This window comes from Juglans regia, chromosome 10, assembly GCF_001411555.2.
Source record: "Juglans regia cultivar Chandler chromosome 10, Walnut 2.0, whole genome shotgun sequence".
In the NCBI taxonomy this organism is placed as follows: Eukaryota; Viridiplantae; Streptophyta; class Magnoliopsida; order Fagales; family Juglandaceae; genus Juglans; species Juglans regia.
The window spans coordinates 683,475-695,936 of NC_049910.1; the positions used below are offsets into that span (position 1 = coordinate 683,475).

Below are 12,462 nucleotides of genomic sequence, written 5' to 3' on the forward strand. Positions count from 1 at the left end.
AAACACCTACACGGGTCACGAAGTGCGACGACCGTCACGACCCTGCATGAAACGACACCGCTCCATTATCATCAACTTTTCCATACTTTGGTCTCGGGCTTGACTGAAATTTCGGCTCGGGCTCACTCGATTACACATTAAGCCCAGCACGAACCTCAAAGACACTGACCGCACAGTTGGGCTTGTTGGGCTAGTGAGGCCACCCATTTGAGGTCCACATCAATATTTGACCCAAGCCCCGAATCTTGAGCCCATGAAGATCGTCGCAACCAACGGTCGTTGAGAAGGGCAGCAATGAAGGTTGCCTGGAGTTGGAGTGCCGCCACTGGACTGTGTCTCTGCAAACTGCAATACTAACTCAGAATCAGTGGAGCCGCAAAGTGTTTTGAGGGGTTACGCAACAGAGCCAATGAATAAGCACACTGATGCGTGGCAAATCCTTCACGTCCCAGACAAGCCTCCAATCCCGCCCGGCCAACAACCCACGGGTTGTTTCTCAAATCTACAACCCCCCCCCCCCCCCTCTTCCACGCTTTTATGCAGTTTCCGATTCTTTTGTTCCACAAACTTCTATAACGTCTTCTTTTCTTTTTCCTTTTTTATTTTTTGGTTCTCTTGTGTATGTACAGTTAATGTTTTAGCTTCAGTCATTGAGCCAAAGATCGCCAACACTCTGGTAAGGTTAGCTTCAATTTCCTTCTTCTTCTTCTTTTTTTTTTTTGTTGGAAAGATGGTGTGGCTTTCTTAATTGATTTCCGAATTTCTGATTGTATTTTTTGTTACTAATCCAAACATTTCGTGTATAATGGTATTTAGATAACCTTTCTTATTTCTTTGGCGTCTTCTTAATTTGGCACTCAGTGTCCATTTATTTGTATGTGGACATGGAGCCATTCGCATGGACATGCATAAACTGATATCATGTAGTTATATATTATTGTAATATTGTTAAGTAACGTCTTGTTCTTTGTCAGGCGTTTAAATCAAATAGCGCCTCTGGAGAATCTCCGCCATGTGAAGCGTGTGCAGAAGAAATATCTTGAAGGAGGTATGAGTTGCACAGGATTCTTCTTCTTTTTATATATAAATTTTTAGCATATCTCCAATATCTGCAGTTTATAATGGCAAATTTTAAATTTTTTGATAGGGAAAACTCAGTTAGCAGTAATCCTGTGTCTAGCATGTGAAAATGACAATCAGTTGGACAGCATGCAACATGATGTACGAGAGATAGTCAATGCCTACCGGCTTAGTGCTTTTATTACAAAAGTGGGTCGTGCTTTTGATATCTTAATTTGCAAGTGAATTCTTGTTGAAAACTATTTTCAAGCTTAGGGAAGAACTAGTAAAATATATTTTCTGATTAGTGCCATAGCTACATCGGTGGTGACCTGCGCAAAACACTTGCATTTAAAATACATGCAAGAGAAACATCATAAGCTCAAATTAGTGATTTGATTCTTAAACTTTCTCAAGAGAAACAAGTTATCCATCCATCGTCAAAGTGAAATTTTCTTAATCATTATCTTACCAATCAAAGATAGTTCCTATTATTCATCTTGTATGTTCTGCTGTGGGAGTAAGCATCTAGTTAAGACTCATAAGTTTTTCTCATGGGTTTATTCTTTTTTAGGTTAGCAAATCCGCTGCATCATCAAAAGAAGAGTGGGAAGAACAATGCAAACTTTGGCCAACATCATATCATCCACCAACCTAGTATGCTCTTTGCCATCATTTTAATTTATCGGTGTTTTCTCATATTATCCATCATCTCTTCATGGTTTTTTTTATTTTATTTTATCGTAAAAGGCTAATTGATATACATCCAGTGGTCTTTAACATTTTTTTTTTTTTTTAAAAGGGGGATATTTGATGTCTAGGGGTCTTACAGATGAAAATGACTAGTTATCCACTCTTATTGAAAGAAAACAAGTAATCACATCCTTGTTACATTGTTTTGTGTAATAAATTTATTTGGTTAAAGAAAATAAACTTGTTTTGCCAAGTGGTTTTCTAGCTTTACACATCTTTGAATCTTTAAGGAATTTAGAATTGTTTATATAATTCTTTTTAGGTTTAGGGTGTAGTCTTCTTGAGTTTGTAATAAAGAAATACAGCTTCAAACAAGCTGCTCTGAGCAAAGCTGAAGATTTGGCTCTTTGAGCGTTCTAAAAACAAATTGGTCTGCTGCACTAGCCAAACCTGGATGGAAACTTGTGAATGACTTGGCTTATTTGCAGCCTTAGAGGTAAATTGGCTATTCCACTGCCAATGATTCTACTGCTGAATGGGTATGCGGTGCATTGTATCTGTTGCAATGTACTTCGGGAGATTTACACTGAGAGGAGTACAAGACAATATGCATGTGGGTGTTTCCTACTAGTTTACTTTACTTGCTTCTGAAATGACATATATTTAGAATTTCTTTCCACATTTGGGTGGCAAGGATACTTACAACAACAAAAATGTGTGGCAAGGATATGTTGTTTCAGATCATATATTAACTTCAACTCGAACATCTATTGTTCTTTTCCTAAAAATGAGCTTTGATACATATTTGAATGCTGTTTGGAATTGGTAATCATTTTCTCTTTTTTCTTTAGGTAAAAAGAAATTTATTAAACCACGTAATTAGGCATAGCCCAAGTACAAAGGGAATATACAAGAGAGAATACCTAATTACAAGCTAGGAATTGGTAATCATTTTCTAGTTTTATTGTTCAGTATAGGCTCAATCGGTTGTTTTGATTTTCTTCTTTAGGACAATCCTAGGATATTTGTCAAGATTATTATTTGTTTTATACTATACTGAATTTTTGTGCCATTTATTATTTTCTTTCAATTACAGCAATATTGATGGTATTACTGGATTTAGTGAAGAGGACTCACAGTTAGTGTTCAGCTTCATGAGATTCGCTGTGGAGTTGGCAAAGTCTGATGATGGTTTGGTACTATTACTTGTCTTTTCCCAAACTAGTTTTTTCTATTTGGGATGATGAACTTTACTAGATTGGATTACTTGATTGAAGCCCATTCTCATGATTGGAGTGTTTCATCTGTTGGACTACTTGACGAAGCTTCTGCTCATGCCACTTAAGTCAAAAGCTAATTTTTTATTTGGTTTTCTCTAGCTAAGTTCAACTGCAGTAGATTTATTTGTTTGAGTTGGGGCTAACTGGTCAGTTAATCTAGAATAGGAGTATGATTCTTCTTTGTCAGCTGAGAAGCAAAATTGTTTCCACCGTAAAACTTGTATGCAAATCTCAACTTCCTTGAGTGGTGCTGGTGCCAACTGGTGGTACTAGGCTAATAACACTGGGTAACATATAAGGATGTTCATGTCCATAAAAAAATATAAGTATACAAGACAGTTATGTCAAAGAATAAAATAGATCACAGCAAAATTGGTGTTGGTTTGTGCAAGGTCTCAACCTATGAAGCTTGGGATAAGGTGTGCAGATCAATTCCTTCAGGTGGGTTGGGGATAAAGAATTTGAGGAACTTTTAATCGGGCATTGCTTGGAAAATGGCTTTGCAGAAAACAATTTGGAACCAGAAGTTCTATGGAAATTAGTGGTTGATTGCAAACATTTTAGGATTTGGGGGGGGGGAGGGGGGGGGTTTTCTCGACATACTAAATTTATGGTGGGGGAGGGCACTCGTATAAAATTTTGGAGGGACATATGGTGTGGGAAGGAGGCTCTAGCAGACGCCTTCCCATCCGTTTTTCGTGTGGCATGTGATCAAGAGGCTTCAATGGCGGATCTCATGGTTCGTTCAGGGGATCAAGTCCATTGGAATGTCAACTTTAGTAGAGCAGCTCAAGACTGGGAACTAAACAGTTTTGAGGCATTTTTCAGTCAAAGTGTACTCTTCGAGGATGTCTGGATTGCGTGAAGATAAGTTGTGGTGGAATCCGGCAGGTAAGGGTCTTTTTACGGTTTGCTCCTTCTATAAGTCCCTTACTTTGCTTCCAATCACTCATTTCCCTTGGAGAGGATTGTGGAGGAATAAGACGCCTCCTAAAGCACTATTTTTTACTTGGACAGTAGCTCTGGGCAAGATTTTGACCACTGATAATCTGCGGAAGCGCCGGATTATTATTCCAAATTGGTGTTGTATGTGCAAGAAAGCTAACGAGACAGTGAATCATCTTTTGCTACAATGCAAGATAGCTAGAACCCTGTGGAGCGACGTGTTCATTCGAATAGGGTTAATTCGGTGATGCTTGCTACAGTGGTAGAGTTATTGGCTAGCTGGGTAATGCTAGGTAGTGACAAATCAAAACTGTGTGGAAGATGGTTCCTATTTGCATTATGTGGTGCATATGGCGAGATGGACATTTGAAGATAAGGAGCAGACAATAAAGGATCTTAGAATTTTATTTTTCCGCACCTTATTTGTTTGGGCTATTGCTGTAGATTTTAATGGCCTAAATGTACATGATTTTCTTATTTCTTTTTTAGCAAACTAAATAGGTTTTATCTCTTGTATACCATCTTGTGTACCTGGGCTTTGCCTATTCTTATTTATACTACTGTTTACTTATAAAAAAAAAAAGATTATTTGAAACATGCATACCTTCAATCTTGGGTTACCCAATTGATGCATCGGATGGGTTTGGTGGTGAAGGTTTCTATGTTGGGCATTCTTTTCCCAGTTAGAAATAGAGATGAGCTTTTTCATTATTGTTATTAGTCTGGTCTAAAATTGATTGTGTATTTGGACTGTAGGACACCCTGATGTTTAGTCCCAGAGACTTTGCAGTGTATTAGTATTACTAAGTAAACTAATTGAGGTTATCTTGGAAGTGAAGCTATGATGTTAATTGAAGCACATATGAAGCACGCTCTTAGCACTACTGAAGTTGTGACCACTTCTTTTAGTTTTGCCTGCCTATTCTCTCCTCTGCTTTTTCAGATGGTGAATGCTGCAGTGATTGTGGATCCTTCAGTTAAGCAAGTAATTGCAAGTGCACGTGATGAAATCTGCTCTTGGAATACTTGTAATAACAAAAGCAGCATTCAAACTAGCTCCTCTCAACAGCTAGAAGTCTGCATTACCCGTTCCATTTCCAATGTCGTAACAGATGACTCTCTACTTTCAAAGGCTTCCACCAATGAACTCGGGCGATTTACTGGTGTTTCTTGTTTATACCCCTGGCGGTGGGCTGAGCAACAATTGTCTTCACCAAATTCTTGTTACTGGCACCCTTTACGACATGCTGCACTTGTGGCCATTGAATCCTCTGCTGCTAGGGACAGACTACTTTTCCATGGTTCGAGAGAGATTGAAGATAAGTCCTTTGACATGGAACATAAGTCTCCTTCCACAGGCTCTCCAGCAAAAAGACAAAAACTAAATATGAAAAATGTGAGTTACTATTATCTTTGTCAGGACTGGAGAACTTCATATAGGGCCTATTTTGGGATCCGCTAGTTTCTGTGCAGGTTGCACAGACAATGAAGCAGCTCAAAAGGTTCTCTTTTGTTTTTCAAAATTTCAAAAGCACAGTTATGTTTTAACCTGATATAGTTAAAAGAAAATTTCTTTTGTATAAAAGAATCCAAAAAACCACAGATCTTTTTGGCCTGTCTTTGACTCATTTATTGGAACCATATTTTTTGTTGCCACAGCAACAAAAAAATGTCCAAAATAATCATATCCCTTGAATAAATTGTTTGAACCTTCTTTTGGAAGATTCATACTGTTGAAAGGTATAAGTCGGTACTTTATTTCAGGTTGAGGATCATGCGAAACTGGATACTCTTGCTGAAGGTAATAGTTCTGTATCAGCCAGACCTTATCTATGCACTGGGTACGACATATACCTTGTTTGGGAGCCATGCACAATGTAAGCTGTAGTTCTAAACGTGTCTTTCCTGTCAAAAAATGCTTCTCTACTTCGCTCAACCTTTCTATGATTCTATCCTGTTATCAAGTCTTTTTTTTTTTTAAAAAAAATTTGAATGATATCTATTTTTCTGATTGTAGGTGTGCAATGGCACTTGTCCATCAAAGAATTAGGCGCATATTTTATGCTTTCACAAATCCCAATGCTGGTGCCTTGGGTAGTGTTCACAGATTACAGGGGGAGAAGAGCTTAAACCATCACTACGCTGTTTTCAGGGTCTTGTTGCCCGAAGAAGTGATGGTCTGAAATAAAGACGGGTAATGCCAAAAACCATTATTCAAGTTCCTCATTTGTAATAGCTCAAGGAGAGTGTGATCTTTTTGCTTGTGCTTTATAATTGAATCTTAATTAAATATTAACTAGAACGAAGGCCCTTGGATATTAACTAGAACGAAGGCCCTTGGATACTGAAATGCATTCTTTCATTGTATACGGTCGGTTTGTTACAGCCTTTTGCCTTTTTCCTTTGCAGAAAACCATTACTTTTTTGTTCCTCTTCAAGGATTGTGTTGATATCTTTTATTGATATTTCGATTAAGATTGGTACGTACCCCATTTATTCACGTCAAGTTAGAGACATTTTAAATGATGCTGCTGCTTCTTTGCATCCAAGCATATGTCTTCAAAGCGGTGTTCGTTGATTTTAATATGCATTAGGTGTTGCGTGGTATGGTGTCTGACTAAATTGAGCCGGTTGGGAGATTACTGAGGTAAAAATAAAAAATAGTCCATAACTGGCTGAATAATAGCTTCTTTAAAGTTGAAGATCACACGATGTACCAAACTTTACCAATGCAAATTTACTAACACACACGTGTGTGATGTTTGGTATATCAATAAACTGGCTTGTTAAGTATACTCTTCTCATCAATTACTTCATTTGGGTGGTGTTTTCCTTGTGAATTACTGAGAGTCTATTTAAAGGCCATGAATTCCTTCACACAATTTGAGATCAGAAGTTTCATTCAAACAATCAAGACCCGGTTCTCTCTATATTATCTCACTGAGGCTTGGCTGAAATGCTTCTGCTGCGATTTTCGAAAGAAATTGCTCCTACTCCTTCACACATAAACTGAAAGACACACTCCAATTAGGATGACAATGCAATGGTAGAACCAAGAGCCTCATGAAGCCAGTTGAACCAAAACAAAGATGAAAAAAAAAAAAAAAGCTCCTCTTTCGCACCCTAAATTGAATGCAAAGACTTGGCATATAGACAACAAACTCAGACGTCATAGACCCTTGCTGATGGATCATGTTGAAAATAGACAGTTAACAAGGCACTGCAAGAAGAAGAAATTTAATAGAACACACACACACACACCATAAATGAAGATGAACTTGTTACTGGGCCCCCGAAGGACATATTTCAAGCATACTGGCAATAAAACTTATAAAGCTCTGCTGTCAAGGAAATCTATTCGATGCCTCAATATAAAATTCAGAAAGGAAAGAGATAAACCTCTATGCTTCCCCAGCTCCTATCTAAGGGGGAAACAAAAGACAACAACAACAATTGGACCACCATTGATTTGGAAAAGGTATAAAAGATCATTCTCAATACACTTCTCCGGACCGCATCCAAAACAAAAACAAAAAATAAACTGCTTTGCCATGCCTGCCTGATTTTAATGAAGGCATACACCGTAACTAGGAATGAGGGGCGAACTGGTTGGCAGGCAGGCACATGAAAATTACCATCATAGTCAGGCTTGAATGCAGATCTTGCCACATGAATAATTTGTGTGCGCACGTGTGTGCTTTGACTATCGAATTCATGGTTCTACTTCTCAACAAAAGCTGTTAGTATGTCCTGTGCGCGCGCGCACACATTCTTAACTCGATGTCTTCGGTTCACAAGGAAAACACACTATCCTTAAAAAAAATAAAGAATGTCCTGTACAATGAATTTCATAAATAATTCTTTAGCCATCTAGCCCAAATAGATTTAAAAATTATTGAATATAATCAATAATAGACAAAACTAGATTAAATATTTAACATGAGAATTAACAGATTCATGATGATTGAAGAGAAGAACGAAAAAATGAAAGCATTATTAAGCCCCAAAATAAGTACGATGCTTCACTACAAGAAATAAATAGAAAGAACGTAGCAAAGATTGGAGGTTAAAGAACATCTCTCACTGTCTTAGCAATCAAAATATAGAATCATTAAAACCAACAACTTCATAATCTTACAAATAATTCACATACATATACAAAAACTATGAAGACACTGTGAGTTTCCCAGATCATACCTTCAGTTATACATTAAAATCTGATCAACAAGATTAGCACGTGGCTTTCCCTCATTCACTTTCTGCACGAGCCTATTATTCTTCAAAGAATTTGAAATTTGAATGGTTGTCTTCCAAATCATGATGGTGCCAATTTCGAACTTAACTTTGAAACTTCAACTAATCTTTAAAATCTGACAGAAACGACAAACCTTTTAATGATCGCAAGAAATACCGCGACAGATTGATAGCCAGATCACGAACAGTATTATACAGACAGCTGCGTCAATGGCAAGAACAATCCGTATTTGACGCCAATACTTCTTTCGAATGCTTTGAGAGCCTGATCTAATCCTCATAGAACCTAAATCCCTCTGTAGTGAGACCGAGGAACCTACCCCACCTTGATTATGAGAATCCAGACTGTCCAAATCAACCTTGACGACTCTATCTGTAGATCTTCGGTTCTCCTCCAACTCAATGTCTCTTATTGCAACCACACTATCCTTTGCCTTCTTATCTTGCTTGCTACATTTTCCCAACAAAGGGGATTTTGTAGAACTACCAGGTTCAATTTGTCCATTTACATTACTTGGTAATTGAGACAGACCTACATGAAGTGATGAGGTTGTTTCACCAGTCCAATCACTGCCACCATGAGAAACATTCTCCAATGTAGTGATCAAGCGCCTGATGATAGGCACTAACTGCTCCTGTAAGCCAATTGAGCTCGTACTTGAAAAACTTCCCCTTGAACCTTTTCTAGCAATCTTCTTAAATTCATCTCTCACACGTTCTAGAAATCTAAGTACACCTGAGTTACCTAGACCCTCATCAACAATTGTGAAATACACATACCCATCTTCCATAAAAAACCCAAAAGTTCTTTTACACACAGTCTCAAAATACCACCTGTGGAACGGGGGAGTCTTTTCCAAGCACAAAACAGCCAAGTTCTCAACTTCATGGTCTCCACCACTATAGGTGTACAAAACTCTGTTACCCCTTGAAACGCAACAATAATAAACTGTGTTCTGAATTGTATCCATTAATATAGCGATTAAAAACTCCCTCAGTTTGGTCGGCAGCCAACTCTACTTGGAAACCAAGTTTGACTGTGGATTATCCTGGTATCTTTCTTTCTGGGTTCTAGAACTTCAACAGCAACTTAAGTTTACAATGGACCAATCATTCTCATCATCATAAAAATTTGAGAGTCACCACTTCTGATATAAAGCTCTGTAATAACTAAAAAGCTATTACCTTTCCTGGATAATAAACAATCTAAGCAGCCAAGATTTTGCAAAAGAAAAAGACCAATAAACTCCTCAGCCAAAGAGGCAATAACCAAACAAAGTGCAAGTAATTCCTCTGCAACAAACGCAAAAGCCTCCTTAATGCCCACCCAGTTCCTCGGCAAAATATTCAAATCAGGAATCAAGTCCCTCGTGCCTGCATAGGGTTCTTCGCACACCCAAATAACAAAAACACTACACTGCCATGGCATGCACTCTGTAATCAGCAGAACAAAAAATACAGAAAATCAGCGAAAATATATCGTAGATTTGAACAAGCCCAATTGAGTTTTAATCGAAAATCAATTTCAAAAATTTTAATAAAAACGACACCCTGGGCTTTTCACAACCCAATACACGTACTGAATCCAACAGTGCCCACGACTGTAATCTATGAAACAAGCTGAAAACAATTCGACACAAACAATTACCAAAAACATCAACTTTTGAGGGAAACCGATCAAAATCTCTAAAGATCCAAAGGCAAGAATTTTATCTAAAGGAACGACTAAACAACAATCAACCTCTGATTGCCGAGAAATGTTGAGAGAGATAGAGAGAGAGAGAGAGAGAGAGGACTTAAAACTTCTGAAGTTGAGATACAAATTCATATATAAAATAATACTTCAGCCATGATCGGGGTTGCCAAGCAGATAATCTTAAGTTTCTCTAAGCACTTACCTTTGCAGAATCCTCCAAAGAGAATTGCATTAGAAGCTCAGCAGAAGAATAATAGCAGTATCCGAGCTTGGAGAGAGAGAGAGAGAGAGAGTCTTGACTCTTGATCATCAGTATTAGAAAGGTCATGCGATAAATGTTAAGCGTTGTCATGAAATAACGTGTTTTCGAAGGACAGTATTTGACTTGTTGACTTCCTCCTTGGTCCTTTCGTTTGTTTTTGGCACTTGCAATATCTAAGCTCTATAATTATTTTATAAATAATTTTTATTTAAGATTGAATTTATAAAAATATTGTTAAAGTGTGTTTTGTAACCACCGGCCTCGACTCCGAATGCCTGCAAAAGAGAAGAGTGCAGTGGTCCGGTTTGTCAGTGATGCTGAGAATACCAATGTCAAAAGATATTAGATGTTGGGAAAAAGAAAGTAAGAGCATTAATATTGAATTGATTATTTTATTTTTTAAATTTTGATTAATATATAATTTTTTATTTTTAATTAATTATTAAAAATTTAAAATCTATATTAGATTAATTATTACATTTTTTATAATAATAAAATATTATTATTATTTATTATTTATATTTTTTAATTAATTTTTATTTTATTTTTATAATCTTTAATAATTTTCAACAAATCATATTTATTTTTATTTTTACAATCTAATAATATATAATATAATAATGTCATATGTATATAGATGGTAAAATCTAATATGAATAAAAATCTCATATTTATAATATAATAATTTTAAAAAATATTTTTAGACTTGCTATAGTTTTTTTTATATTTGAAAAGAAGAATGGATTTACTGTAACTTATAATTTAGATGAAAACAATTTAACTAATTCAATGTGGAGCAAATATGGATGATATTTGCTAATTTGAAGAAGAAAATGTATTTGACTAATCCAATTACAATGCTCTAAGAGTAGAGAGTTTAGAATGATTAACCTCATTTTCTTATTGGCTCTCTTATTTATACATAGTTTCTCGAGGGTAGGGATGTTACTCGTCCCCTAGGAGGCGGGGGCATCCCTTTCCCTCACCCCACCCCGCATAGGGCAGGGGGTGGGGTTTTCACCCCCGTCCCCCACCTCCTTTTACTTAAAAAAATATATTATATTTTATTTAATTTAAAATTTATTTCTAAGTACAAAAGTAATTAAAAATACATTTTTAGACCTAAATTATAAATTTAAATTTTGTAAATATAACTATAATTTAAAAACTATGTAATTTTTAAATTTGCTAATGCATATTTTGTGTAAATTGTAGTGTATTAATTTTTAAACTATGTTGTTTTTAAATTTGCCAATACATATTTTGTGAACAAGTCTAATAAATTGTAATATATATTTATATATACACAATTTATAAAATATAAATATATATTTATGTTTATATTTATGTTTATATATATGTTTATAATATAATATATATATATATAATGTAAGCGGGGGTGGGGGTGGGGGCGGGGTTGGGCCCTCCTTGCCACAATCCTTGAGCGGTGCTGGCGAGTGGGGGGGCAAAAGTAATCAGGGGGGGCGGGGGACGGCCCACCCCTACTCGAGTGATCTCTGCATTTAATGTACTCTTGTTAGTAACAGGAACTAGACCCTAGTGTCGACCGTGTGACATTGCATTTAGTACGACTGACTCTGTCAGGATTAGGATCTAGATCGATCTTTTCTTTATTAATGCACCGAATTTGAGAGATGCTACTTGTTTCTCCCTTCTTGGGCCAACCTGAGCTTCCCTCTTTAATTCCATCACCTGCCAAGTCATGGGTCACAAGCTTTGGTGTTGCTTGGGCTCAACCCAGCTGGTTACAGAAACCCCCTTCCAAATAAAAAAGTGATTGTAAGAGTTAGTGACAAGCATTTCGCCTAAGTAAGAGCATGCGCAAATGCGAATAACTTAAGATGTTTGGTTAATAGAATTGAAAAATAGGCTGCATTGGATTATGCAAGTTTAAAATAAGATGATTTCTAACTACAGTAAACTACATCCTTTAGTTATATTTGATTGTAATTGTAGCTCGAACAAAATTAATAAAAAATTATTTCTTCCTCCAGAAATAGTCTCTCTCTTCCCTCAATTCTTCCTTTGTGTTTACCAAACTCCTTTTTTTTTTCCCTCGGTTTCTTCCTCCCCCATGAACTATCTCTTCGTTTTTCCCTTGTGCCTTTTCTCTTTTGTCAGGATTTCATTTCGTGCCTTTTCTCTCCCTTTCTTCGCACGAAAATGAGAAAAAAACCTCTGTCTGAATTTTAGACAGACCTTCATCGCAACAACAGCAGTCCTTCATTCGGTTAGTCTCCCATGGCTCTGCT

The 12,462-nt window shown here is 36.7% G+C and overlaps 2 protein-coding genes across 4 annotated transcripts; one reads left to right on the plus strand and one right to left on the minus strand.

Annotated features, from left to right (window-relative positions):
• The first annotated feature begins 290 nt into the window (after positions 1-290).
• LOC108998844 (tRNA-specific adenosine deaminase TAD3) lies at positions 291-6,413 on the plus strand. The gene is made up of 9 exons (XM_018975564.2): positions 291-488; positions 630-681; positions 975-1,048; positions 1,148-1,269; positions 1,634-1,716; positions 2,849-2,948; positions 4,921-5,373; positions 5,742-5,854; positions 5,995-6,413. The coding sequence occupies exons 1-9, from the start codon at positions 410-412 to the stop codon at positions 6,158-6,160; spliced, it is 1,242 nt and encodes a 413-aa protein (XP_018831109.1). The 5' UTR covers positions 291-409; the 3' UTR covers positions 6,161-6,413.
• A 353-nt stretch (positions 6,414-6,766) lies between these two features.
• On the minus strand, positions 6,767-10,268 carry LOC108998845 (phytolongin Phyl1.1-like). Of its 3 annotated transcripts, none has more exons than XR_001997393.2 (3): positions 10,130-10,268; positions 8,175-9,665; positions 6,767-6,986 (listed from the first exon to the last, which is right to left on the minus strand). XR_001997393.2 is itself a non-coding variant. In XM_018975566.2 (2 exons), the coding sequence occupies exon 2, from the start codon at positions 9,200-9,202 to the stop codon at positions 8,369-8,371; it is 834 nt and encodes a 277-aa protein (XP_018831111.1). In that variant the 5' UTR covers positions 9,203-9,665; positions 10,130-10,268; the 3' UTR covers positions 8,081-8,368. The 3 variants fall into 3 exon arrangements, 1 of the variants encoding a protein (XP_018831111.1); XR_001997392.2 differs by lacking the exon at positions 6,767-6,986 and adding an exon at positions 7,073-7,811; XM_018975566.2 differs by lacking the exon at positions 6,767-6,986 and having other exon boundaries at positions 8,081-9,665.
• Positions 10,269-12,462: the final 2,194 nt, after the last annotated feature.